Source organism: Pomacea canaliculata, linkage group LG1, assembly GCF_003073045.1.
Source record: "Pomacea canaliculata isolate SZHN2017 linkage group LG1, ASM307304v1, whole genome shotgun sequence".
Classification (NCBI taxonomy): Eukaryota; Metazoa; Mollusca; class Gastropoda; order Architaenioglossa; family Ampullariidae; genus Pomacea; species Pomacea canaliculata.
The window spans coordinates 13,804,429-13,831,617 of NC_037590.1; the positions used below are offsets into that span (position 1 = coordinate 13,804,429).

A 27,189-nucleotide genomic window follows, 5' to 3' on the forward strand; every position below is an offset into this window, starting at 1 on the left:
CCTAGAGCGGTCCGGTGGCGCAACGGTTAGCGCTGTTAGCGCCTGTCACCAATACAGTGAAGGTTGGCTGCCCTGAGTTCATTTCTCGTCTCGGGCACGCTGATCTTTCTCTGCACGTGGCATCTGTTTACAGGGCTGGCTGCTTGCGTAATATAGCCTTAGATGCTGACACGGCGTAAACACCAATTCCCCCCCCCCCTCCATTCCACCCACTTCATTCTGCAGCTGATAAACTTCAATTCCATCACGGTCTGCTGGACAGCAAACCTCTGCATAGAATACTCTCCTCATGCGCCACTCCACCAAGCTGCCTCTTTTTAATCGGTTTCAAGCGACATCTTATGACTCACACTTTCAAGTGACTTTCCAACACTTTCCAGGGTTTGGAACTATTTCATGGAATCAGTGCGCTCTGTGTCTTCTAAACTTTGAATGTTATTCATTCATCGTCAAAAGTATAACATACGAATGAATACTGTTCACCCACAAGAGAGCATAAAATGCCTTCACTTTTAACCCCTGCATCAAATATGACAGCTATGAAAGTCGTCATATTATTGTATCTGTTTATTTGTATGTTTGATATTTGTTTCTGGCTCTCTCTCTCTCTCGTATTGTCTACTGCATTGTAAGATAAAGGGTTAGTGTAATTGTTGACAGTTCTTATATTTATTTACTGGTGATTCTAGGCTACTCATTACTTAAAAACTTATCTCTTGATGTACCTGTAAAACCACTTGTCCCTTGAAATGGACTGATTGCCTAATCCGTAAAATTCATTTGTTCATTCTGTGTCCAGTGGGCAGATACCCTTTGTATTTATATACATAAGTTATTAAGCATTTGTTACCTATAGTAAAGTTATCCGCATCAAGACTCTGTAGATAGGCGTGTAACAGGCTTTACAACAGCATGGGTCTGGAAAGCACAATTGACCTATTAACATAAAAAGTATTAGCAGAGAACAGTTATAGTATTGTCTGGCTTCATCAAGGAATAGGGGACGATGTCATGTTTGCATCGTAATTTAAAGATCGTCTCACCTGCAGTTTTTACCAAACCAGACATTCAGAAATGAAGAATAGTGTAAAATACAAAGTGTTCTTCTTTCAGTGATTATGTGCACCCAGAGAAATATTTATTAACTGTAACATCCAGACAGCATAAAAGTGCATGGCTAGATTAAAAACAAGAACGTGTTATGTTCCTGTTCTCAGAACTTTTACCTCTTAATAGCATAAGAGGTGGTTTGATCTTGAAGCAACATCCATCGTGCAGAGTCGGTAATGGTGAAGTTTACATGCGATACACTTATAACACCAACAATATTATTTGTAAAAAAAAGCTTCCTCCAAACTTCTATCACAGAGACAGTAAAGGAAGTACTGACACTAAGAAATGAAGATCATATTATCTCTGTAGAAAAATGCATAGGTGAAGCAAGTAAAAATAAGGAGGAAACAGTTAAAAGTTGACACAAGTGGAAAACTATTTGCTGTGCTCTAATTTAAGGTTTTGTGAACGTAGAATGTATAAAAAGGATTAAACAATTATAATATTACATGGGGTATGTGATTATATGTCTGCATTCTTGACAGACAGAATAATGTATCTCCAGAGTTTAAATGCATGATCAGACATAAATGTTTGGTGCCTGATGGTCACAGATCTGGATTTGAATGGACAGTAAATATTTATTTTTACATTTATTTTTTTTATATTCTACTTTGCTAATATTATGCTAGAATTCCCCTGTCACAAAGATTAAATAAACTGCATTAAAGGTATCACATGCCAAGTGAATCTGTCTTTCCCCTCCCTCACTCCCTCATCATTAACATCTTTACCTATCAGTTAAGATTTAACAAGTTATAGCCTGTTTTCTTATAACCTTCAGGTCAATTTATCCTTCTATAGATCAATTGGTTAGATAATATGCTTCATCTTTCCTTCAGTTCTTCCCCTTTTCTGAGTGTTTCCTTTCATACATAAGTTTACAAGTTTCATCCATGCAGCCAAAATAGCTGTTGTTGTGAGTACATGTACTATCAGAGTGATGATGGAGGAAACTAACACATGTTAGCATTTATATGTTTAAATTTTATTATCTGTATTTCCCTATTATTGTATAATACGGATAAAACTGTATGTATATACTGTTTGCAAATAAATAAGTTTGCACGTCTGGAAATTGTCCAATGTCTTCTACTTAATCTTGAGGGACATTCAACCAATTTTTTTAATTAAAGGATTTTATTCTTTCACACAAAAATGAGCAGAAGTAGAGTTGACAAAAGTTTGTCGCTGTGACTAAATCATATTCAGGAAATGTATTTATTCTCGTCTTTTAAACTAATGTAAACTTGTATATTAGTGAATAATAATAAATGATAATGGTGTGGGCTTTTTTAGTGTGGTATTCCAGCCAAAGCCAGGCTCTCTATGCATTGCAAACACAGAAACATAAGACAGACAAAATTCCTGTGACCCTGTAATGTTAATGGGAATGCAAGGTCATTCTGCCAGATGACATTATCGACCAAGATGTCTACAATCATTGAACTGGAACAAAACAGATCAACAAACAAGCTTTTTTTGTCTCTGTTGACAAAATAACAGGCAAAGTTATTAATGGTGACACTGTAGCTTTGGATGCAGCGTCTGTTAGCCAACACATTCTCTTCTCCCCAGTTAAATTTATGTACATGAACTTTCCCTTTTCTATGACCCTTCAGCTCTTGTGCCCTTGGCGACAGCCTTGTTCGCAAAATCATGAAAGCTGGTCAAAGGTCACATCTCAAGAATAACGATCTAAGCCTCACGCTGAATTTTTGAGAGGATGTTTTCATATATATGTACATGAAATGTGTTGACGTGTGTGTGCGAGAGAGAGGATTTTTTTTTTTTCTTTTGGGGAAGGCGGTCTCAGGGCTTCTGATTACGCAAAAAATTGCGTACAGTACGCATTAAAAGTTCAGAGGACCCCTTCAATTTTCATCAATGGGGTCCCAGGGGACCCCTTCAAATTTGGGCGAAGAACAAATACAAAATTGGGTAAGTGTAGTGTCTGACATCGTAGACCAACCTATTGTTGTCGTCTGCTGCAAGGCGAGAGTAACTTCCCTTGCACTGAGTTTGTTTTCTCTTACCAAGAAGAGTTCCATTAAAGGCCGATATCTTCCCACCGGGGGGGGGGGGGGAAGAGAGTGGTATCGTCCGTGCAAGGGAAGGTAGGAGTACACGAGGTGCGGACTGCCATCGGCCAGTCGTGTTCAATTACTACCCGGACAAAAGGCGGGGTGGACATCACAGGCACTGCCGACTAGCATGGCAATAAATCGTCTCCCTCACCCAGTACTTGCGTAGGGTCTGAGCGTTGATGCGAAACGACTTCTGTCTGAACATTCTGTCGGGGTTAGGACTGACTGTATTCTCCATAAACAAACAAAACTAGAATTTATGAAAGAGAGAAGAATGAACAGCACAAATGACACAAACATAAAAACAACTGAATTGATCGCATAATGGTCGGGTTAGATAAGCGAAGAAAGACACAGTGTTGCAGTCGTGAATTGTTGGCCATTTGTAAAAGTTCAAAGATTGGACTCAAACCGAGGTGTACTTTAGGTCAGTCATCGGGAGGAATGAACTGAAAGTATTAAATATTATTATCCCCTCTAATGAGTAAAGAAAGATGTAAGGAAAGACAGTATGTTCAGATAGAAGCCGTTTCGCCTCACTTTTCTTAGACCCTACATCAAGTACTAGTCGGCTGAGAAAGGCGTTTTATTGCTAAATATAGTTTGCAACTGAAACTCGTTTAATTTATTTGTACAGTTTCAAACACCTTCGATCCCCCTTCATCTCATGATTTACGTAACATTCAGAATCCACTGAGTGTCACTGAGCTGAGGGCGTCACGTCATGCCGAGGTTCGCTTTTCTACCTTGCACCAGTTTTTTTTTATCCCAACTTTTATACTTTTAGCAACGTGCCACCTCTCGTTGATGTTTCTTACAACTCTAGTTCTCACTAACTTATTAATTGCCAGGTTACGGTCGAGAACTTCCTCTTGAATGATGGCATCTGAGGCATTCATACTTTCATACATCCTCTCCCATCCACCACCAGGTGCAGCTTATTTAACTGATTTCAAAGATGTCGCTGACAGCGTGGTTAAATTCATTGCCTTAGAAACGGAAAGAAAGTGAGCAGCCCAAGTACAATGAGCATAAGCTCATCACAGATGCTTGCACAGACTTCACGGCACAGAAATCTCGCCGTTTCTGACTAGACATTACAGTGCTTGGTGTGCCTGAAAGGCAGTTGAACAAAGTATGTTGATTTGTTGATTTTTTTCTACATTGTAAAGGGACCCCACAGAGTTAGCCTGGGACCCCTTAGAAATCTGAGGAAGGGGTCCCTGGGACCCCAAAGAATTTAGCCTTAGCAGAAGCCCTGGGTCTTTTTATTTTACTCGCTACTTTTGCATGCTCTGAATGGGCTCATGATCTGTAAAAAGGGAAGCTACTCTGAAAAAATAAATCACAATGGATTACCGCACTTGGCGTGTTCCTGTCATGCTCACAGAGGCACCTGCCATATCTGGAAACCCACGTTATTGCCGGTGAGTGCTTGCTTCACGTCCTGCAATTCTGTGTACCCCCCTCCCCTTTTAGCTGGTCTTAAAGAAACTGGTTTTATTGCATCACACTGACTCATGTAGATCAATCTGAAAAAGATACAAAAAATTCGTTTGTGCATCGATCTGCTAAATCTGGAACTAAATAATTTCGGATAAGCATCGCCAGACAGGCTTGAGATGCCTAATCGACAGCTTTAAAAAATAACAGAGGGTTTGTTTACATACCTTTGTCTTTACCGATCGTATAATATTTTAAGTTTTCATTTCATTTTATTAGTATAATGAATCTTACATACGGCTATTATACATCTGTTTACGATGTCAAGATGATGATTTGTTAAAAACATTCAAAAATTGTCCTTTATAATAACACTATTTCAGTGAAATAATCTTAAATAAGCATTAAAATCATTGAAACTATTTTGTTTCCATCCATGTGAAAACAGCTTGTGCTGCTCTTAATTTTTTTATTTATTATTATTCAAATGAAAAGAATATATCTATTCCCGATCCTCTTCAACAAAGTCGTACCATACCATGGTGGGAGGGGGGGGAGGAGAAATAATGGACAAAATCTCACATTACACCCCCATTCATATAAAAACTCTTCAGATGCACTCTTACAGTTAGGTCCACTGTAAGCTACAATTATTATTGAGGTAGCATTTATTATCGTCAGAATATTTCCATGTTCAGCTATTCCTTGGTGATGCTTATTTAATGTGAATTTACATGTTTACACATTAATGACTCTAAAACTTTCATTTGCTATCTTGCAAAACAAGCTGTAATAGTGTGTTGTTATGCAACTACATTCACTGACACAGCAAATAGTCATAAGATCAACCTTTTCTTCAATAGTTCTATTAAATGGTCTTATTGGCTACCTACCCAGGGAGATCCATGTAAAATGTCAAAGTCAGAGACAAGGCACCATCACAAAGCCTTGTGATTGTTTTATAGTGGCTGAAAATTTTGAATTTTGCCTTTTTCTTTAACAGCAGATATGGCACCTAAGAAAAAGGATGATGCTGCAAAGGCACCTCAGCTTATTGGACGAATGGGAACCAACCTCAAAATTGGCATTGTTGGTCTGCCAAATGTGGGGTATGAGATTACTGCATTGAACTATCTTTCTTCCATTCTAAGAAAAAGAAACATGCTAACAATGATTCTATAGTTCTTTTACTGGTAAATTTTGTAGTCTCATGTGATCACTGGAGTTTGCATGTTACATAAATTACACTTCTCACTATCGGTCAAATGTGCAGCTGCTAAGTTTACAACATTTGTGTAATATTCATTGTTCCAGGAAGTCAACATTTTTCAATGTTTTGACAAAAAGTGCAGCTTCAGCAGAAAATTTTCCATTTTGCACTATAGATCCCAATGAAAGTAAGTTTTTATGTCAGTTAAATTTATGATTCTAACAGACTTGGCCTTGTGTGCCACTGTTGTCATACAACTTCTGGTCACTCCATATTATCAGCAGTCAGTAAATTTCCAATGTCCAGTGAGTTAATGTGTGGCACAGTGAATGCTGGCTGAGGTCGATAGCTGCACAATTTAACCTGACATATTTTCTGTTTTTGTGTGTCAGAAAGAGAAAAAGTTCACTCAGATTTGCTTTATTTTTCATTTGTTACTACAAAGTTAATTATGTTTAGTACATGATTCCAGGTAGAGTGCCAGTTCCAGACAAGCGATGGGAGTATCTAGTTGAGCACTACCAGCCTGACAGGTGAGATCTGAGTGACACTTCACATGTGTAACTTATTCTAAAGATTGCAGATACAATGGAACCTTGGCTAATGACCACAATACATTCTGGCAAGTTGGTCGGTACCCGAAATGTTTGGTATCCGAAGCAGTTTTTCCCATAAGAAATAAGGGAAATATATTTAATTGGTTCCCAGCCCCTGTTGACTCGCTAATATATGAAAGTTACAGGCTTTATAGGTATGTTTTTAAAAATGATGACAGTTATAATGCAATATAAAGGAGTTAAAAAGACATAAAAACACTAAAGAAAGCATTTACTCAAAAGAAAACAATTAGTAAACATAAGAAAACTTACCATTTTGACTGCAATGTAATGGCGTGGGGGGATGGAGGTATGGGGAGGAAGGGGTGGAATTACTGCTTGGAGGGGGAATCCCCCCCATTGAGAGCATGTGGCATTGTAAAATCGGGGGGACTTCCATTTTCTGTTGCTTTGAGGTTGAAGGAAAAAACTTGTCTACTGTGTGTTGCTTCTGCCTTTTTTTTTTTTTTTTTTTTTTTTTTTTTTTTTTTTTTTTGGTAATACGACATCGCATTATCACTGAACATGTTTAGGCTCCTATTGCCTATCGCAATGTTAGGGAAATACTTCTCTACAAACAATTGCAATTTCCCCCACTTTGCACACATTTCTCATCAGTTTTCAGAGTGCAAAAAAAAACAACTAAACCTTTATGCACAGGGTTCCCAGGTCCTTGCAAGGTCCTTTTAAGTCCTTTTATATTGAATTTTCGCCAAAAGGCCTTTTAAGTCCTTTTATTTGCCATGCGGTCCTTTCAAATTCTCACACAGGTCCTTACATTTTCTCTGTGACCCTTTTAAGTCCTTTTATCGATAAAATATTACAACAAATTTATTTCCGGAGTAGACTTTGGCGCAAAATACCGACGATTTTTCGCTGCATTGCTATTTTAATCACATGACTACCCAGTCTCGCTCGCGGCGGGAACGTCCGTTTCGGCCTTTCGCGAGTTCACTCTCGTCGTGTCGACCACATTTCTTTGTCTGCTTAACAATTTGAAAGATGCCGGGGAAGTGCTCTTTTCAGGAGAAGTGGCTAAAGGAAGACAAGTATAAAGATTGGTTAATAAAAGACTCGAGCAATAAACATTTGGCACGATGTGCTGCCTGCAAAATATCTCTGAATCTTCATCAATGGGCGAAAGTGTTCTGAAACAGCACATGGTTACCGAAAGACACCAAAGGCAAATAAAAGTATTTCTGAAAGATGCGCGCTTTTGTGTAACTGATTACTTTCGTCATCGAGAACATCCACAGCCCGCTCAAATCAGACGGCACCGACCAGCTCTGCAAGTGTGTCCAGTAAGTTGACAATTATTTATCTTTAGCGATTCATTTAGTTAACGATGTGGGTACTTAGAAAACACATTAAATTAAAGCGTGCATAACATTTTGCGGTTTTTTTCCACTCTTTATTAAGCCTATCGTCTAATTTACGGTGAAGCCAATAGCTTAAAGATCAGTAAATAGCAAAGAATTATTTAAATTAAAAAAGTTGAGATTTTCATTTTCTCATGATTCGAACTACAAATAGAGTTTTATACAATCACGAATCTTACTACAGCTTTGCTGCAGAAAATTGATCTGAATTTTTGGCATCTGATCAGGAAAGATTAAAAAGAAAGTATAATTAATAATGTATGCTTATTATCCTATTTTACCAGCAAATACATTATTTTTTGGATTTTTAAAATCAAACAATTTAACATTAAAGCTAAATCAGTTAGCTGAAAATAACTTTCATTTTCAACTATGCTGCCATCTTTATACTTTAACTTAGTTTAGTATTATTTATATTATCATGTCATTAATTATTGCTTTTTGAAACCTGTCTTTTATTCAGACAGAACATAATGTTTACAGACATAATGGTAACTTAAATGTTTTCTTTGAATAGGTTTCGTGATGAGCAATGAACGATTGAAGGCAGAGATCCTGTGGACTCTCAAGATTGTGGAATCACACTACAGTTTCAGATCTGCTGAAAAGTCTGCTGAACTGTTTCGACTTATGTTCCCAGACAGCCAAGTAGCTGCAGAATTTAAGTGCGGTCAAACAAAAGCCAGTTATCTAACTTCATTTGGGCTTGCTCCTCACTTTTTTCGAAATTGCTTCTGGACTGTGTAAATTCGTCGCCTGAGTATGTCTTTTGTTTGATGAATCTTCTAACCATAAGACTCAAACTAAACAGCTGGATTTCCATGTTCGTTACTGGAGTGACAATGCTGTAAGGACTCATTACCTGACCTCGGAATTTTTGGGTCATTCGCGGCCATAGACCTTCAACAAAAGTTCAGTAAGGTAATTAGCGAATCAAACTTCAAGCAAGCTAATTTACTTCAAATTTCTATGGATGGACCTTCTGTAAACCTAAACCTTCTTGAGAAAATTAATAACGACATGATTACCAATCACAATGTTGGTTTGTTAAATGTGGGCAGCTGTGGACTCCATGTTATGCACAATGCATTTAGGCGTGGGTGCGAGGCTTCTCAATGGGAGCTTGAGTCATTTCTTACATCTGCTTATATCTTGTTCAGAGACAGCCCAGCCAGAAGAGAAGATTATATAAAAGTAACTGGTTCCACATCTTTTCCAGCCAAGTTCTGTGCTCACCGATGGCTTGAAAACAATTCTGTTGCTGAAAAAGCAATTGTTATGTTTCCATACTTGGAAAAATTTGTCAAAGCTGCAATGGAGAAAAAAATAACATTGCCAAAGAACAAATCTTTTGATATTGTAAAAGCTGGAGTCTTATCTACCCCTTTGCTTTCATGTCGTCTGGCTTTCTTTAGTTTAATTGCCAGTATACTTGAACCTTTTTTGAGAAAATACCAAGCTGATCAGCCTCTTCTTCCTTTCCTTTGTTTAGACTTACATGACATTATGAAAAATCTGATGCACAAATTTATCAAGTCAAATGTACTTAATAAATGTGAAACTGCCCTCCAACTTGTGCAGGTTGATATATGCAACAGTTCTAACCATGTCAATCTGAGCATGATCGAACTTGGCTTCAGGGTTGATAGACTACTGGCTGTAGCTAAGAAACAGTCATCAGTAAACGATGGAACTCTCATGGCCTTCAGAGCTGAATGCAGAGATTTTTTGAAAGCAGTTGTTCTAAAATTGCAGGATAAATCTCCACTGAAGTACACCCTAGTGAGAAACATAACTTTCTTAAACCCAAAGACCATGGGGGAAAAAGACAAATCAATACAAAAAATGAAAAAGGTTTTGTTGTATTGCCAAGGTGTGAAAAAGGTTTGATGATGTGACTTGTGACAAGGTATTGTCAGAGTTCCGTAATTTTCTTGACAGTTCTGCAGGTGAGTGTGGTAGTAAGGCTTTTGACCCTATGACACAAAGACTGGATAGTTGGTTTTATGATGCCCTTGCTGGAAAAGCAGAGTTTCAGGTGTTGTGGTCTGTTGTCAGACAGTTACTCCTACTCTCTCATGGTCAAGCTACAGTGGAAAGAGGATTTTCATTCAACAAAGAAACAGTAGCTGACAATCTTAGTCAGACTGCACTAAAAGCACGCAGAGTAATTCTTGATCATATTCACAGTGTGGGAGGGGTGGAAAATGTTGAGATCTCCAAACCACTGATGATATCCGCTTCTAGTGGCCTATGGCAGGTATGAACGTTACCTCTCTGAGCAGAAGCAGCAGAAGGAAACAGAAGAAAAGCAGGTCCACAGAAAGAGATTAGGAGATGAGCTGGTAATACTCACAAAAAGGCTAAAGACCACCAGTGCCGAAGAACGACACCTGCTGGAACTGGCTGACAGACATAGTTTCCAGGCTGAAGAGCAAAAAAGTTTTTCACTTATTGAAAGATCTAACAACATGCGTTTGTTAGCCAAAGACAAGAAGAAGGAGATAACAAAGATTCAGTCAGACATTGATAGATTACAGGAAGAAATTAAAAGGTGTTGAATTGTGACATTCAGAATTAATGTTTATTTCAGTTTAAATAAGCCTGCACAATTCTGTACATGTATGCTATGGAACATGTTAAAAAACCAGAACTATTTAGAGGAAATTAGGTTGTGTAAAGAAATTGTATTGTTTAGTATTGGTAAAGCTGTAGGGGTGACAAAGAATTGAATTTCATCAATGAAACTTTTGCTTATAGTAGATGGGATTGCTTTGTCATTTTGTAATCTTAATCTTATGTGTATTAGTATATCATGCTGTTTATGTATATGTTTGCATGTGTTACATGTATGTGTAATAAGAATGCTTAAATAATATCTCAAGGTTAAAAATAAATGGGCTGTAATGCTTGACAGTTTCGACTCATTCCATCTTTGGTTTAGCATTAGGATCACACTCTTTTCATTCCTCATCTGATCCTCCAATCCTTGGCATTCCTTGTAGTCACAAGAAAATGTTTGGTCTACACATCTGTACAACACTAGTTGCCCTTCCGTATTCGCAAAAAACGCTTTTTTTTCAAAAGTTCTTTAGAAACTTACTCTTTCTTGAACTTTGATCTTCTAGTACTACTGTGCATAGCTCTATTTCTATTCTCTCTCTTCCCATTAGAGTGTGTGTGCGAGAGAGAGACACGTGAACTGACTTTTTGTATTACACCAAAGAATGGCTTTCAGGTTTTGCCAATTATTATTACTTAGATTTCTAGAAAACTTGGAACATTAACGGTGTATGTTATCAGCGCGCTAAGGACACTTTTTAAGTTATCTAATCTAAATATGGCAGACAGGCATCAAAATTAACTCTTTGATTATTTATTACTAGAAATACATGTATTTGAGAACATAGAGAAGACCACAGATTCATAAATAATACATCTTTCCGACCACACAAGAGAAAAACTTAAGCATTGATGACTGTCACTTAGGTCCTTTCGAATGCATGAAAGGTCCTTTTAAGGTCCTTTTAAGGTCCTTTTTTGGCACCATCCCTGATCCCTGGGAACCCTGTATGCATATACAACTCTTATCTGTGTTTAGGCTCCTTATAGTATTAGATTATCCCATGTGTATTTTTGATATTAAAAACTACATTTTTGGCAAGATGAGTGGCGACAGGACTCTGTTTGGTGTGTCAACTAACTTCGTGACAACTATTTTTTCTTTTTTGATCCCCATTACTTACCTTAATGGATATCTAAAAGTTTAGGAAAGAAAACAAGCTTGAAGCAAAATTTCAAGTCCACTTTATATTTATCTATATAGAAAAAAACTACAGTTGTAGCTTACATGTTTTTTTTCCACAGCTTTTCGAAAATGATAAAAATTTGTGCATCCAGAGCTGAAAGGGCATGACTCTGGTGTGTTTACTGTTTGATTGCTTCTTCAGTCTTTGATCTAGTTGACATTGTGTTGTTTCAGCAAGGTGCCAGCTTATCTCAGTGTGGTAGATATTGCTGGACTGGTTAAAGGAGCACATGAAGGGAAAGGATTGGGTAACGCCTTTCTCTCCAACATTAGCGCTTGTGATGCAATGTTTCATGTTGTTCGTAAGTGGCTTTCCTCTTTTGATTTTCATTATCTTAATAAGTAGCTTCAAAAAAATGTCTTTAAATAATTGCTGTACTATTTTCTAATCAGCTTTGAAAGTTTCATATATAGATGAACACATGATTGTTTTTAGCAGTCACCCTTAATATATATATATTAATTAACAATAGTTGACGGAGCTGTTCTTTTCATGAAATGCTGTGGGGAATAAGCATGTGGATGTTATTAATATATGGTCACGCAGAACATTCATAATGCTAAATGATCGATTGTGAACTTCAGGTGCCTTTTCTGAAGAGGATATTGTACATGTAGAAGGGGAAGTTGATCCACCTCGTGACCTTGAGATCATTCATGATGAACTTCGTCTCAAGGACATTGAGTATTTAAAAAAACATCTTGAACCACTTGAACGATCCGTCGTAAGAGGTGGGGGAGACAAGAAAAAAAAAGAAGAATATGTAAGTGCAGTGGTCTTTTTTGAAAAGAAACATGTTTAATGCTTAGCACACTTTAGATGAAGTGAGGGTCAAAATGAAAAATATATTTACGAAGTCCCACAATAGTGATAAGTAATTTTAAAATGTGCACCCAGCCCCAAACACTAGTTCCAAAAATAAATGCTTCCTGTTTGTTAAATGTACCTTTTAAATTTAAACTCTTACTTGTCCACCAAGACAGGTTATATTATTGACTTATTTTTAGGAATTGGTATCTTGTATCACCTAAATGCAGTAGTACAAAATTGAACCCAATTGTGTGTTTTAGTCATCTAAATAGTGGCAGTGTAATGGTGTATAAATTGGAAATGTGTTTAATTTTGTCATCAGAATAAAAAAAAGTGAAAGACTGTATACATATATGCTTGGTTGTGTGTTTCGGCAAATGTTTTTATTTATCTGGCTGCATTGTATTTTCAGGATGTGCTGAAAAAAGTGGAAGCATTGCTAGACGAAAAGAAATGGGTACGGATGGGCACATGGGATGCAAAAGAGGTAACATACTATGAGAGAATGAAAAGAGCTACTAATTTTTCCAGTATCTTTGAACTAGTCAGTCCTTGGCTACTCTTTTGCCCATTGGGTACATAAGTCAGATGTGCTCATTAACTCTCTGACTCCAGCTGTCAGCTATAGTTAACATGCGATTTTCGTCACTCAGTCTTAATGCAATAACAGTCTTATGCTGTAAACATCAAGAATTATTGTATACTAACACTGTTTGTTATGTCTCCTGCAAGATTATTTGTAGGTAAATCTGTAAATAGTTTATTTCCTATTATGTTCTCACCAAGATTTTTTGTCTGTATACCTGTAGATAGTAGTACTTTGTGAATACTTGTATTTGTTTCATGTGCATTTCAGAGTATGAAATACAGAGTGCATTTTTAATTTAAAAGTAACTTATCCACAATGCAGCATTCATCTAGCAGACATTTTTCTCCACCCTGATGGAAGGTCCTATCAGCTTGGTCTGTTATGTTACTTTATTCCAGATAGATGTCTGTTTTATGTCTATTTTATGTTAGTTTATTAATAATTATTAAAAACATTATTTCTTTCTTCATACTGCAGATTGAAGTGTTGAATCAACACTTGTTTTTAACATCCAAACCTGTCATTTACCTTGTAAACCTGTCAGAAAAAGACTACATCCGGAAGAAGAACAAATGGTGAGAACTGTTAACATTGATTTACATTAGCAACATATCTGTATGCATTGCTTGGGCCAAAGGAATTTTGGGCAGGTGACTGGAATTTTACCTAAGCCTACATCAAGTACAAAATTATTTTTGTTCATTACAGGACAAGGTTTTTAGAGCCAAAGCATTGAATGTTGATATGACCTAAATACTCTATTTGAAAATGGATCTCTTATAAAAATGTACAATTGTGGTCACTTTTTGCATTGAATATTGGGAATATGTATGTGCACCTTCTATCAAAAGTTGTAGAGAATTCACACATTTATACAACATGTTGTGAATGAGTTAAGGATTGTTTTGGAAAATTATAATCAATAAGTTTGTTATGGAGGTGTATAGTTTTGACTGTTTCCTTTTTTCAGTTCCTAGGTTGTCTTTTGTGTGCAGGTTGGCAAAAATCAAGGAGTGGGTAGATGCCAATGATCCAGGTGCATTACTTATTCCTCTCAGCTGTGCTTTAGAGTTGAAACTATCTGAGATGCAATCTGATGAGGAAAGAGAGGCCTACTTAAAGGAAGTTGGCACTACTAGGTTCGTTTAAGTGTTGTTTGGTTTTTGTGCATGATGGTTAATTGGAGTCGTCGTTATAAGGCTTATTAAAATATCCTTTATCTTCCCCCTTACCACATTCCAATCTTTGTTTCTCATTTACACACACATGCACACTCTCTGCTTGTTAGCTGACTGCAATGCTTGTATTCTCCACCCATGATAAAAACACTATGGGTTTGTTGGTTTCAGTGCCCTGGAAAAGATTATTGTGAATGGGTACAAATCACTGAATCTTATTTACTTCTTCACATCTGGCAAAGATGAAGTTAAAGCCTGGACGGTACAGGTATGTTTTCAGTATACTTCGTTTCATTTATCCTGCTTTTGTGTCTGACAAGGACAATACTTTTCTCGCTCTTGTGGAAGTGATGCAGAATGTGCTAAAGATAGGCAAAATGTACTGATTGTTCCAGTGCACAGATTTTCTGTATCACTTCAATAATATACAGTTATTTTCACTGCACTACGTGTGTTTATTATTTAACATTGCTAATCCATGTCCAGATGCCAATTAAGAAAATGTTCTTGTGTCCTCTTCGCAATGCAGGTTGGCGCTAAGGCCCCTCAGGCTGCTGGCAGAATCCATACTGACTTTGAACGTGGTTTTATAATGGCAGAGGTCATGGCATTTCAAGACTTCAAAGAGGCAGGGTCTGAAGCAGGCTGCAAGGTACCTTCCTCATGATATCCTACTTTTTTATTTTTAAATGTCTGATCATGCAGATTACCATTTCACTCACGGTCATTATTATCATTAATATGACACTACTATCAAGATGACTGACTTTGAAAATGATTAGTTGATTGGCTGCTTGCATCAGGAGAAGAACAGTGAAAAGGGAGATGACATGGCTGGACATGGGGTCACCTGGAGCGGGTTTCAGCCGATCGACATCGGTGGCGGACTCTGGTTGAGGCCTTATGTGCAACCTGATGCACAAAGAGGAATAGATGGATTATATCAGATTTATCATCTGTAGACTTATCAGCTTTTTCTTTTTTTTTTTTTTTTTTTTTAAAAGACCTTACTACCCGTTATGTTAGCTGTTGACATAACATCATGAGGGTGATGTCCCTTCACCTAGCTGGCTAGAGTGTGACAGCTCTCCATCACGCTTCATCTTTTCTGTTGATCTTCGTCAAATTTTATGCATGATATCAATCTATGAATTTGTTGCACCGTTCTGTTTCTGGGTAGATTGATGTGACTGGAACATTTTCTTCTTTTTCTGGATAATCTTATTTCTCCTGCCTCATCTGTGCCATCGTGTCATAGCTTAGATTTTGGATTTGTGCATCAGCAGTGTCGTTTTCAGACTTGGATTTCTTTTTCTGTAATTGTTCTGGAGAGTTTTGATTTTGCGAAGTCACATCAAGCTTCATTCACAATGGGGATATTTCTGATCCAGCTGACATTGTGCTTCTCCAGGGAGGCTGATCTTGCAATGGCCATTTACTGAAACAGGATTTGTGTGGATGGAATGATGTTTCTGTCTGCGAAGGCTGGACCACAGCACCAGGAGTTGTGTTTTGAGTTTTCATACAAGTGTCATAATGATTTTTCATCTACATTAAGAAGCAGAACTTTTTATCAAAGATTTCATTCAGTGGACTCCTTTCCAACTGTATTGACTGTGCTGATCTTTTGTGTGTATGAGGCACTGAAGCTTACATATGATGGTGGGTAAAGTTCTCTCTTAATCATCTTAATAAAGGTATATTTTGCTGTACATAGATTCTGCATGTTTCTGTCTCTGTGTGTTTATGCAGTTGTTAAATGCCTGTGCCTGGTTTCTGCACTTATATGTATGTAAAGCGTGACGTCCTGCCGATGGTGGAGAAATCGATTCGTAAATGTGCTTATATTATTAACTGTAGGCGCGCATGTGTTATTACCTCCCTTTGAACTTTGTGCTTGCAATTTTATCGGAAACTGTGGTCTGAAATAAGATATGCTGTAAGGGTATTTTGTTTAGATCACTGTCCTATGGCAACATCCAATCAGCATTTAGCAGTTTTCTTCATATCATGCACAAACCGGAAAAGGGTGTGATGCACGACTTTTTTGGTAGCAGTCTTTCACTGTGATCGTCTTTGGCGAGCTACACAATCCCACTGTCATTGATATAAAGGGCAATTTCAATCAAAAAGAAAGTTTGAGTCTGTTAAAGTCTTTTTCACAGCTACCTGCTCTTGCAGAGGTAATTATTATTAGCAGAGGTGAGGGCTGGTCATGAAAAGTTGCAATAAAGGAATAATTTCTTTCTTTATATATATATTCATAATTAATTTGGAAACACATCACAGAGATATTTAAAGGCAGTGAGCAAAACATCATTCCACACATTCTTCTGTTTTTGCAATAAAAATATTTATTGTTTGACAGCTTTGTGGATATATATTAACATATATTTTGCGACAGCAATTAATTTCCGCACTTACAAAGCTCTCCCCTCTGTTATTTCAAAATCAGTTTCTGATGCTGCAACATGCATCTTTCATGCTACTTTTCTCCAAGCCTGGCAGCAATGTTTGAGCTTAAATTGTAAACTGTTGTCTTGGGCTGTGACAGTTTTATGTTTTCATAGACTTCATACGTGTGATGTAATGTTGGGGTTAAGCTGATTTATCTGGAATCCTAACATGAAATACCAACTTTGTATTATTGAGAGTTTGTCAACGAAGTTCTCTCTTTGTGTCACTTGCAACCACAGTTTTCATCTTTTCAGTTTTTAGGCATTTGCTGTTGGGCAAGCAAATAATGCTACCTTTTTCTCCTGCCTTTTTCTTTAAGTTACTGTTGTGACGGTTTATAACATAACTGATCTTGTCTACCCTTTTTTTTTATGTTTATATACATCAATAAAGCCTACTGAGTGCCTTACAGTCTGATTCCCCAATTCTGCCAAACCACCAACAAGTGTGCTCTTCACATGCACTGGATAATTAAGAAATACCCTCATTACTGTTTCACAAATATTTTGTGTACATTGCTCAGTTTTGTCTTCGAATTTACATTGTTTTTACAATTTTGAAAACACAGATTCAATAAATCTTGCCAGCAAAAATAGAGAATACTGGTAAAGATCCATTAAATTTCTAATACATGGTTCCTGAAAACATGTCCAGTTTTTATTTTATTTTATCCGCTGTTTTTCTTTGTTTTCATTCAGGCTTCTGGCAAGTATAAGCAAAAAGGCAGAGACTATGTTGTCGAAGATGGTGACATCATTTTTTTCAAGTTCAATGCCGGGGCCGGATTAACTGGCAAAAAGAAGTAATTGTCATGGGTGTGGTACCTTGTGTTTAAAGTCTGCAGAAAAACTCACAAAAAGCAATACTATGTGCTTTGAAAAGGAAACACTAGCTGACATACAAGGAGAATCATCGAGTTCCATCCTAAAGATCTTCAAGTTGAATTACCACCGAACGATAGAAATCATGGCATGCACAGTGCTGCCATCAGTAACTTTTCGAAAGCTTTGGAAATGTTTTAAAAAGCACTTGTAGATTTGTGTAGACGAAAATCTGTAAAGAACATTTTAAATAAATTAAGAAAGGTAAAAGAGTGGTTATAGAAAGACTTCATTTTCTTCTTTTTTTTTTTTTTTTTTTTTAATTTCCCACACATTTTTTTGACATCAAAAGAAATTCCTGTGGTTATGCATGGACAGAAAATGTTGAAATTTAATTATCCTGATGACAACAAAAACTGGTTGTTTAATGCATTTTCAGCATGAAAGACAAAGTGTTGTGGCACCTGTGAAATTTCATATGCAGTACTCAGACAAGATAGCTCTTAAGATCATGGCTACTTATACTGCATTTTTTTAATTTAACAGCTATGGCACTTTGATCCTCACCTTAATACATACACATATTTAAATTTCGAGCATTTTCAAAGTGAATGTGAACCCCCCAAAAAAACAATTATTATAAAAATGCATTTTGATTCAATTGCAAAACTAATTGAAGTTCAAAGTAAGTAGAAATCAACTCCCTATCTTAATCCATTTTGAAACAGGATGTTGCTTTAAATCCAAAAGTGGATTAGTATATCAAATGGCTCTTTAAAAAAATTATTTTGGTTGCCAGGGTTACAGAAAAATTAGTGATCATTGGACTGTCTCATCTGAATGTTCACTCACCATATAGAATGAATAATCATAATTTATGATGGTGTAAACAACTTCAACATATTAAATAGGCTCCAAAATGATCACAAGCTATACTGAGGTGTGCCGGCATAATTTTAAAAGATAGGTATCCTTAGAAAATTTCAAATCTTCAGATCAATGTCTCCCTTTTATGCAATTCTTTATTTTTTTGTTGTTGTTTTTCGCTAACATATTTGAATAAAAATTATTGAATTTTTGTTACACACATGCTTCCCACAGTACATCATCATTGAAGATGTAGATATGTGCTAAGCACAGCGAATGAGTTAAATTAATAAGGCAAGAGTTTAGTGCTTGTTTTGCATCTTAAAATGCTTCAGGAACCTTGTGTTTAACTTCCTAACCTTTATTATTGACATTGAAATATTGCCTCATTCTGTGGTGTTAATTTACTGTTATATACATTGCGCAAGAATGTTCCGTTGCTGGTGGAACCATAAGAGTGATTCTGCTGCACTATTTTTATAATTTTATTATCCTTTTCCTTAGCATGCACGAATAAAAATGACCATGAATGCAAGTCACACCTAAAACCATACCTAAGTGCAAGCATTTGGAGGCACCTTTCTGAATCGCTTTTTACATTCATAAAAGTGGCCCTAAATTTACAAACCCCTGTTTGACTTCATATAATCAAGAGCATTTTAATGAATGGAAAGAATACAAATACCTATAAGCAAACCACTTCTGAAAACTACATGTGGACTTGAAGCATCTACAATTTTAAGTGAACGTTGACTATAGTCTCCATGGCAAAATACTAGTCCAATAATAGGTGTCGCCCATGTGCCAGATCTGCCTGGGTTAAGAGGAAGGGAAGAATTATTTCAGTAGCAGGAAGGAGAGCATTGAACATTAGGGGAGGGGAGCCATAACTCTTGCAGGTTCCAGCTAGAGGAGATCCCACATCTCATACTGTGATTACTCTTGCTTGAAGCTGGGGAATCCTGCACGCTTTTTTCTTGTCAGAAGCTACATTCTGCATACAAGAGTACGACTGTCATCAGCATCCGTTGATCGTGAGTCCGGGAAGAAATGGTCTGACGCAAGGGGCGAACAACCACAGCCCCGCACCTTCATAATAGCAACGCCAGTGGCACATTAATTATTCAGATCCTGAGTTGAGTGCTGTCTGACTTCGTGACCTCACACCACACGACGCGGGTGTGTTTGAAAAAAAAAGTGGAAGTAAATCCGTGTTGAGTATGGCAGACAACTTTTTTAGGGTTGCCTCTGCTTTTTCTCAAAACTTTAATCAGATTTTCTTTTCTTTTTCTAACCTTGTTTTGTTGTAAATGATGTGGAAACAGCCCCTCAAAGGGATCACCAAAAAAAATGGAAGAGAAAAAAGGCGTTTCGCAGGCTTAGACATGGCAAGAAATCTACCATGCATTTTATTTTGACGAAGCGAACAAGAAAATACAGTCTTCTGATCAACCAACCCAGTATTTCTTTTTTTTTTTTTTTTTTTTTTGTAGGTTGGTAGCGTGGAACGTTTTAACAATAACGGCTTGTGTACCGGATGTACGTAATGCAGTTCGGCTTGATTTAAGTTTGAGACGACCGCGACTGTCAATGCCAAGCGTGTCTGATGCTACAGTGTTTCAGCACCGCCTACACTGTAACCTAAGTGGACAGTTCCGTGTTTTGCCCATTATGTACCATACCCCGCTTTTCACAGAGAGCTAATTTGTCTGTCGAAATATTTTGGGGGGGTAAAATCGGTGTTTTACTCCAAGTCAGCAGCTAAGGTTTATATCATGACAAGTCAGCCAGCCCTGTAAACAGATATGCCACGTGCAGAGAAAGAGCAGCGTGCCCCAGACGAGAGCTGAACCCAGGACAGCTAACCTTCTCCCAGTTGGTGACAGGTGCTAACTGTTGCGCCATCCGACCTCCCGGGGTTGGGGGGAGGAAGTGGTGAGGGTAAAAAAATGTGGCTATGCAAAAAAAGGGTTTCTGTGCGCAGAAACAGTCCTTTATTGTTCACAATCGTTGCAGCCGTTGTCGCACCAGTTTGTTGTTAACTGTACAGCTGTTGAGATGGGGGAGGGAAAGGTTCAAAATAAGGCGTCCTCTGGATAGCTTGAAGTCAAATACCAGAAGTCACACATATTGGTAGAGCTTGTGACCTTTGTCCTCTGTTATCGGGCTAAGCTTCGGCGAGGTCTTTTGCCTCTTAATCCGTCTCTTCTTTATGTGCGTGCGTGTGTGTGTGTGGTGAGCGAGAGACAAGGGATGGAGTCTGTGCGGCGCCCGCTTGCCGGACTCGCTCAGCGCTGCCATTGAGACAACTGCAGTCAGACATCCGCTTCGGGGCGTATTGAACTTGGAGGTCACGACGCACAAGCAAGGCTGTTGTGACGTCACAGCTCGTGCGTGCGGAAGGAGGGAGGATCCGCCCATCGACTACGCCCTACTTTGGGCGTGTCTCCTAACGAATATTGGATCTCCCCTCTACCCCCTCCCACCCAATCACTTCTTTAGTTGCCTTAATGGGCATCGAATTTAACCGAAATAATTTGATCTTCGTCATTCTTGCTAGTTAGATATTCTCTTTAGTTCAGTGAATAGAACTCATTAAAGAATTAAATGTATGGTGTAGGGGGTCGTGTTTCTGGGGTTTTTTTTTTAAATTAGTTCCCTAGTGATTCATCAGTAGTTTCTGCAACTATTCCGATTGTTTGATTTTTGAAAACCCCATGTCAGGAGCTTAGCATAACTATTGTCTGTATGTAATTCAGTTCTTTTGTTATTTATGAAATCCCTTGATCGGCTACATTTTTCCCAAGAACTTTTGTCTTTGTCACGATTGCTGTGACAAACCAGTGTTACAGTTTTGTTTACGGTAAGGTGAACCATTCTTTCGTCTTACTTTTTTCAGCACATTGGCCAGTTAAAAGATTTCTCTGTATAATACATCAGCTGTAACTCCAAGCATAATACATGCGTGTCTTACACTCTGATGCTAAAACTTAATCAGACACTCCAAAATACTTCGGTTTTAGGTTTACAAGATGTACATGGAAGCATTTAAGATCAACACCTGCAAGTAAATTGGGCTCCGTTTACTGCGTGTGGACTCCATAGTTAACTTTTAAAACAAGCCAACCCAGTTTTGTAATATTTTAATGATTGTGCCATTTTTCGATCAACCTCGAGCCAGCTACTTTTAACTTAATTTCCTATTTGACTCGGAATCAACCGTAACCACCCCCTTCCTTTTTAAAAATTATGTTAAGCCTGCGGTGTGAAGGCTTGATACGAGGAAATGTAGTGACACTCCATTTCAAACAAGTCGTTTCTGGACTTCCGGATCTCACAAATTAAAAGAAAGACAGGAAGGGAAAGCTGAGAATCTTTGGAAGGCTGACCAAATACTTTCGGTTAGCGTGCTTACATGCCATAGAAATTGATGTCAAACATATCACTTGGAAATTTGTGTAGATGTTCTTAGAGCAACATCGGTCTAAACCTATACTGATCCATAAGTCGAACCATCTCATTATGTACTACACATGGCTTTTAACTGCCAGTGACCGAAAAATGTACTTATTTTTTTCATTCTTGGTCAGGTGCCACAAATGGCACCCCTGTTTGCGTTTTTCAAATGAAGAATACATTTACACGATTATTAAATAATGTATATGAATGAATCATGTAGTTGAAAAAATAAAGCAAATAACAACACAGACCGCCTGTATAATTTAACTGACCAAAATTGTCTTTCATCTATTTCCCTCACCCTATCCCCTACTGGATCAAATGAATGTCAGGGGAGGAGACCGCTGCCGACCTGTCTATCTTCGACGCACGCACTTGTTTGCACCAGAGCTACCTCGGAGGCAGTTCAGCTTCCCTTGGATAGCTCCGGCCCCTAGAGGGAGGAGTCGAGATGCTGCATTGAATGAAAATGGCGCGAGCTGAATGGTGACCTCAGACCTCAGACCTCACCCTCGCCCTCCCATTTTAATTTTTTTTTTCTAACTTTGCAAGTGATGAACAGCAGCTGACGCTTGTGGTTTGTACTTATATACATATACATGTATTGTCGTCCGGGGCTCTGGTGACTGCGAGTTGCGCATCTCTGTGACGCACTGGCGGAAACCCAGAGGCGCGGCCGCTTGATGGGCATCGATCGCTTCCGTCGGCTGGCTTCTGTACCCGGCCTACTAGACTAGTCTAACCACCTCGTCCTCCCACCCTTCCTGTATATACCTGCCTGCTCCTCTGCGTTTCAATCATCTAGTTTGTTTGTGTTCTTCTTTTTCTTCTTCTTCTTCTTGGTTACTGGCGTTTCTACCACGTCATCCAGCGTTTGTTTCTCTTTTTTCCTCACCCGCTTACAGGTTACCTTACTCATTAGTTTACTATATTGTTGACTACTGTTACTTCATCTTCTTGTTCTTTGTTCATCATTACTGTCAATCGTCTTCTTTGTCGCCATCCCCTTCTTTTCTCTCCATTCTCTTCTTTGCTGACATGGTGTTAAAACCAAACACAATCAATTTGTTTTCCTTTTTTGTTCGTTTGTTATCCTTCTCTCATTCTCTGTAACAACCGTAATATATATATATGCATTGTGTGTAGCAGCACCACCAACAACTGTGTCCTGTTTGCGACAGTCCAGACTACAAGCGACCACACGTTATCACACGGCCACCGCACTAGAACCTTTGTTTGTGGCCTCATTAGCTGGCGGTTGATGACGCGGCCGCCATGGCGGTGTCTCCGGCGAGGGCTGGTAGTGCCATATGTCATCAGCGCTGGATGGCGGTGCCACGCGCACCGCAACTGGAACATCGATACAGCCGGCAACAGTCTGCAACTGACTGCGTATCATCCACTTCCCTCGGCCCCTTTCCATGCCGCCCTCGCTGCTGGAGCCCCGTATCGTAGTGATGGCATGGCTGCTGTTGCTATCATTTCCTGGACTCTTGTCCTTGATTATTATTCTGGTCGGCGCAGCATTGTTTAAAAAAAGACCTCAAGAGCTATTCCGTTGGGTTACGGACCAGACCTGCAAGGACTGATCCAACTTTTTATTTTATTGCACGGGTGGGAAAGTGGTTGATCGTTGTTAAAGTACAGTTTGGCAATATTCTGCTTCTTCCCTGTAGCTGGATGTATAAGCACGTTACTCACTTAAGTGAGTTACTCACTCCTACTTTGACTGAAGTAGTGCGAGTGCTAATGTCGTGAAATTCATCTGTCCTTACTTGACTGCTAATGGTTTTCGGTCCAGCTAATGTGAGACTAGAACAGAAATCTCTCGGGTCCAGCCTTGCTGCTTCTTTACCACGAGACCTAACTTTTTTTTTTTTTTTGGTCCGCAGCTCTTTTCCACAGACACTAAAAGCTACACAAGAACAATGCAGTGTATTTACTTACCGAGACTAAAATCAATAAACGCAGAAGCCGAGACTTCTTCTTTGTTTTTATTATTATTAGATAACTCACAGGTAAATAGCTAGATATTACGTGAAGAGTGTTACTCGTTATCATCCTCTGTCACGAGTAAGAAGTTTTGTGTATGGAAAAGAAACAGCCTCAACACTTTCGATCACGGTATCTTTTGGAGAGGTTGACTACCAGCATCAGGACAAAGCCACATTCAAAATACTGAAATTCCCTTATTTTTAATGGCATGACATTTGGCACTCACCGTCATACTGAGAAGGTAATGAATAATGGACAACTGATTTCTTTCCATCCAACAGACGGCATAGACGGACTGCATCACTTGTTAAGAGTGTTTGTTTCTATAAAGGTAAACAACTGTACACGTGTTGTCTGTGCTTCTCGGATCAGTCTTCGGTGACTGCTTGCAAGCACATACTCGCGCACGCGCTCTCTCTCTCTCACGAGACATCTCTCTGGACGAAACTGAGTTAAAAGGGACAAGAGGTGCTCGCCTAAGGGAATCAGCAATGGTACCGTTTTTCGACAGTCAAAGCGCTTGTGTAGTCCACCCGTCCTGTCTCTCCTATCCAGCTTCCACCCTTTTATCACCACTCCCACTCCCATCCGGTCTGAACGCCTTAGTAGGGATTAATAGACCCCGAGGCGCACAAGCTCACGGATGATTTAACCTTTAACCTCCAGGGCCAAGTCGAGACTGGCAATCCACCCTCCACCACATGATTGAGACGCACGCGGAACGTTGTCGCCAGAGACAATTATTTTGTAAAAGAACGAACGAGACAAGCCCATCATTAGAAGGCGTCACCTTCAGCCAGCGAAGGAGGACGATCCCTCCGACTAATTACACATTACGTCAGCGCACGGCGATGACCGGCTACGGTGTCAACCCTCTCCACACTCAAAGTTTCACACGCACTGCGAATGTGTCAGGTTCTTAGTTCCCGCCATGTTTTTGTTTCATCCGATCTAGATTTTGTGACTGTCAAGTCATGGTGCTCAGATGTCTGTGTGTGTAGGGGGGGGGGGATAGGGTGAAGGGGGGCTTTCCCTAAAAATGATTGTTTTTCCCCCATCACTCAAAAATTTAAAAAGTTGGCAATCGACTGAATGCTCCGCTTTCAATATGATTTCCCTAGCATGTAACACAAGAGAATGCAGTGTCAAGGGCTGTTGAGGGTTGGCATAGTCTATCCAGCAGAACGTTACCTATTTACAATAATACGGTTGTTGTTGTTGCTGTTGTTTTTCTTTGTTCCCGTCTTTCCTTTATCCATAGAATTTTTTCTTTCCCTAATGTGGACAGTTTACGTGCATGGGATATCAGCAGTTTATAGTGTGTCACTTCCATATTCCATCTCTCCTGATGAAGGAATGAAGGCCGACGCTGTTGTGCCGTTGCTCCTGCAGGCTTGTGTTCAAACGGCCTGCGTATCGCTTGATAGCACAGGGAGGTCAATCGATCCCGTATCTGCAGCCTTGCAGGCCGCTGACTTTCACTGGCGGCATACAGTTACTGCCAATACATGCTAGTAACTTGACATACATTCAGTATAACAGCCAGTCCTTCCCCCCGCTCCCAGCCCCGCGTGGGAGCAGAACAGTGGAGGTATTGGCAGGATGGTAGCTGGGGGAGAAGTAATTGGGCGGTTGGAGCTGTCGTGCTCTTCTGCATCCTTGTGCAGTGGTCCAGTTGGACAGCACCTTGCCGTCTGCTTGTGCTGACCACTGAAGACCTGGGGTACCCTACCTCTGGTGCCATCGATCCTCGTGCTGACCGTTGCCGCTGTCTGCTGTTCTGGATCTCGGCCCATGCCACCCGTAGTAGCCCCGCCATTTGCCGCGCGGCGCGTGGGACCTCCGCTAGCGTCAAACTGTCATCTGCCACCCAAGATCACTTGCTGCTGGAGTGTCGTCATGCCCGGGTGGGCATGGGATTGTGTCGACATGCACCCTAAACTTTCTGAGCTGACGAGCCAAGTGCACGCTGAACTGAGAGGATAGTTTCCTGTGAATAGTTCAGCAGCTGTTTTCTATAATGGTTGCCATCCTCTGTAACAGGCATACAAACACCCACCTCCCTTCTTGCCACGTTTCCCTCCTGTCAGACATTTATTGTTGGATGCTTCGACTCGCGCATTAATACTTCTCACCTGAGCGCGCCTCGAAGAAAGGAGCGGGGAATGAGCAATCATCCCCTTCACGTATTTGTAATGCACTACAAAAACCAGTCACAGATCTTAACTTCACCTGTGCATCTATAAACGAGGCCATGCACACCATTTTTTTTTTTTCCTTTCCATGACGTGACAAACCCATAGTTTTCGTGAGCTTTGAGCAGTTAACTGCAATTCTCTTAAACAAGTTTACTGTTACCAGCGCTGTCACGAGCCACTTCGAGCAAAAAACCACCACCCACCACCACCACCACCACCACCACCACCACCACCACCACCACCACCACACCACCACTCCTTCCACGAGAGACTGATACGTGAAAGACAGTCCATGAGAGACATTTTCACTTAGCAGCTCGTTTGGCATCTAGGTACCGTTGTAGATATAAATCATTCGCCTGGGTGGACATATAGTAAGCTGGCGTTGCAAATACCTTTCAATCCTCTCGGTGAGAGAGATGCAGCGGGGAGTGCTACCCTCCTTTTTATGCGCTCGGTGTATCCGCAGCTCAGGTGGGTATGAGGATGGAGTAGAATGAAGTCAGGATCAATGTTGGCGGTAAAAGGCGTGGCAAACCTCAAGGCCACACCTGTTCTGCTCGCGCTTGTGCAGACTGCTGCCAAGCCCGATTCTTTTTCAAATGACTTCATCCATTTGTTTTTGTTGTTCTTTCGTCTTTCGTTTAATGTTTCCTGCTTTTTATTCTTCGAAGGTTGATATGTTCATGTGTCTTTTTCGTCTCCATGACTCATTCTTCTGTATATCAGGAAGTGAGAAGAGAGAGAATGAGAGCGGATGTGTGTATGTTTAAAATTAGTTCTAGGGAAGAGTATATGTTGTATATGTATATGTATATGTATATGTATATGTATATGTATATGTATATGTATATGTATATGTATATGTATATGTATATATGTATATGTTGGAGACCATGTGTGCACGTGTAGAGAGTGTTATTACTATATGCACTAGCGTATGCTTCATAACATAATATAAACACAGCAGCCTTCGTTGTCAGCAAAACGTAGGTGGGATTTTTTATTTATTTACTTATTTATTTTAGCTTTAAACCGTCTTTGTCACTCATTGTATCTGCGTGTATTTGAAAGCACTAAATTCATTCAGCTACGCCTCATGTTTAGGCTTCTTTTTCAACTGAGTGTTTCTGCGCTCGTTAACATCCGGTAATTACTGCTAAAACTGATTTCCGGTA

General features: G+C 39.3%; 1 protein-coding gene across 4 annotated transcripts; it reads left to right on the forward strand.

The window, feature by feature from the left end:
* Positions 1-4,570: 4,570 nt before the first annotated feature.
* Positions 4,571-18,750, forward strand: LOC112572116 (obg-like ATPase 1). 4 transcript variants are annotated; one of them, XM_025251663.1, is made up of 12 exons: positions 4,571-4,627; positions 5,647-5,752; positions 5,958-6,040; positions 6,326-6,386; positions 11,811-11,938; positions 12,222-12,400; positions 12,860-12,934; positions 13,514-13,611; positions 14,032-14,175; positions 14,386-14,482; positions 14,744-14,866; positions 17,370-18,750. In XM_025251663.1, the coding sequence occupies exons 2-12, from the start codon at positions 5,652-5,654 to the stop codon at positions 17,475-17,477; spliced, it is 1,197 nt and encodes a 398-aa protein (XP_025107448.1). In that variant the 5' UTR covers positions 4,571-4,627; positions 5,647-5,651; the 3' UTR covers positions 17,478-18,750. The 4 variants fall into 4 exon arrangements, with proteins under 4 accessions (XP_025107448.1, XP_025107456.1, XP_025107462.1 ...); XM_025251671.1 differs by having other exon boundaries at positions 4,580-4,627; positions 5,644-5,752; XM_025251677.1 differs by having other exon boundaries at positions 4,587-4,627; positions 5,650-5,752.
* Positions 18,751-27,189: the final 8,439 nt, after the last annotated feature.

What these genes read in the sequence shown, in the direction of transcription:
- LOC112572116 (XM_025251663.1), top strand. Translation starts at nt 5,652, where the DNA reads ATGGCACCTAAGAAAAAGGATGATGCTGCAAAGGCACCTCAGCTTATT. An exon ending in AGAAAAAAAAAGAAGAATAT is followed by an intron (nt 12,401 to 12,859) that starts GTAAGTGCAGTG and finishes TTGTATTTTCAG; the next exon opens with GATGTGCTGAAAAAAGTGGA. An exon ending in TTAAAGCCTGGACGGTACAG is followed by an intron (nt 14,483 to 14,743) that starts GTATGTTTTCAG and finishes TTCGCAATGCAG; the next exon opens with GTTGGCGCTAAGGCCCCTCA.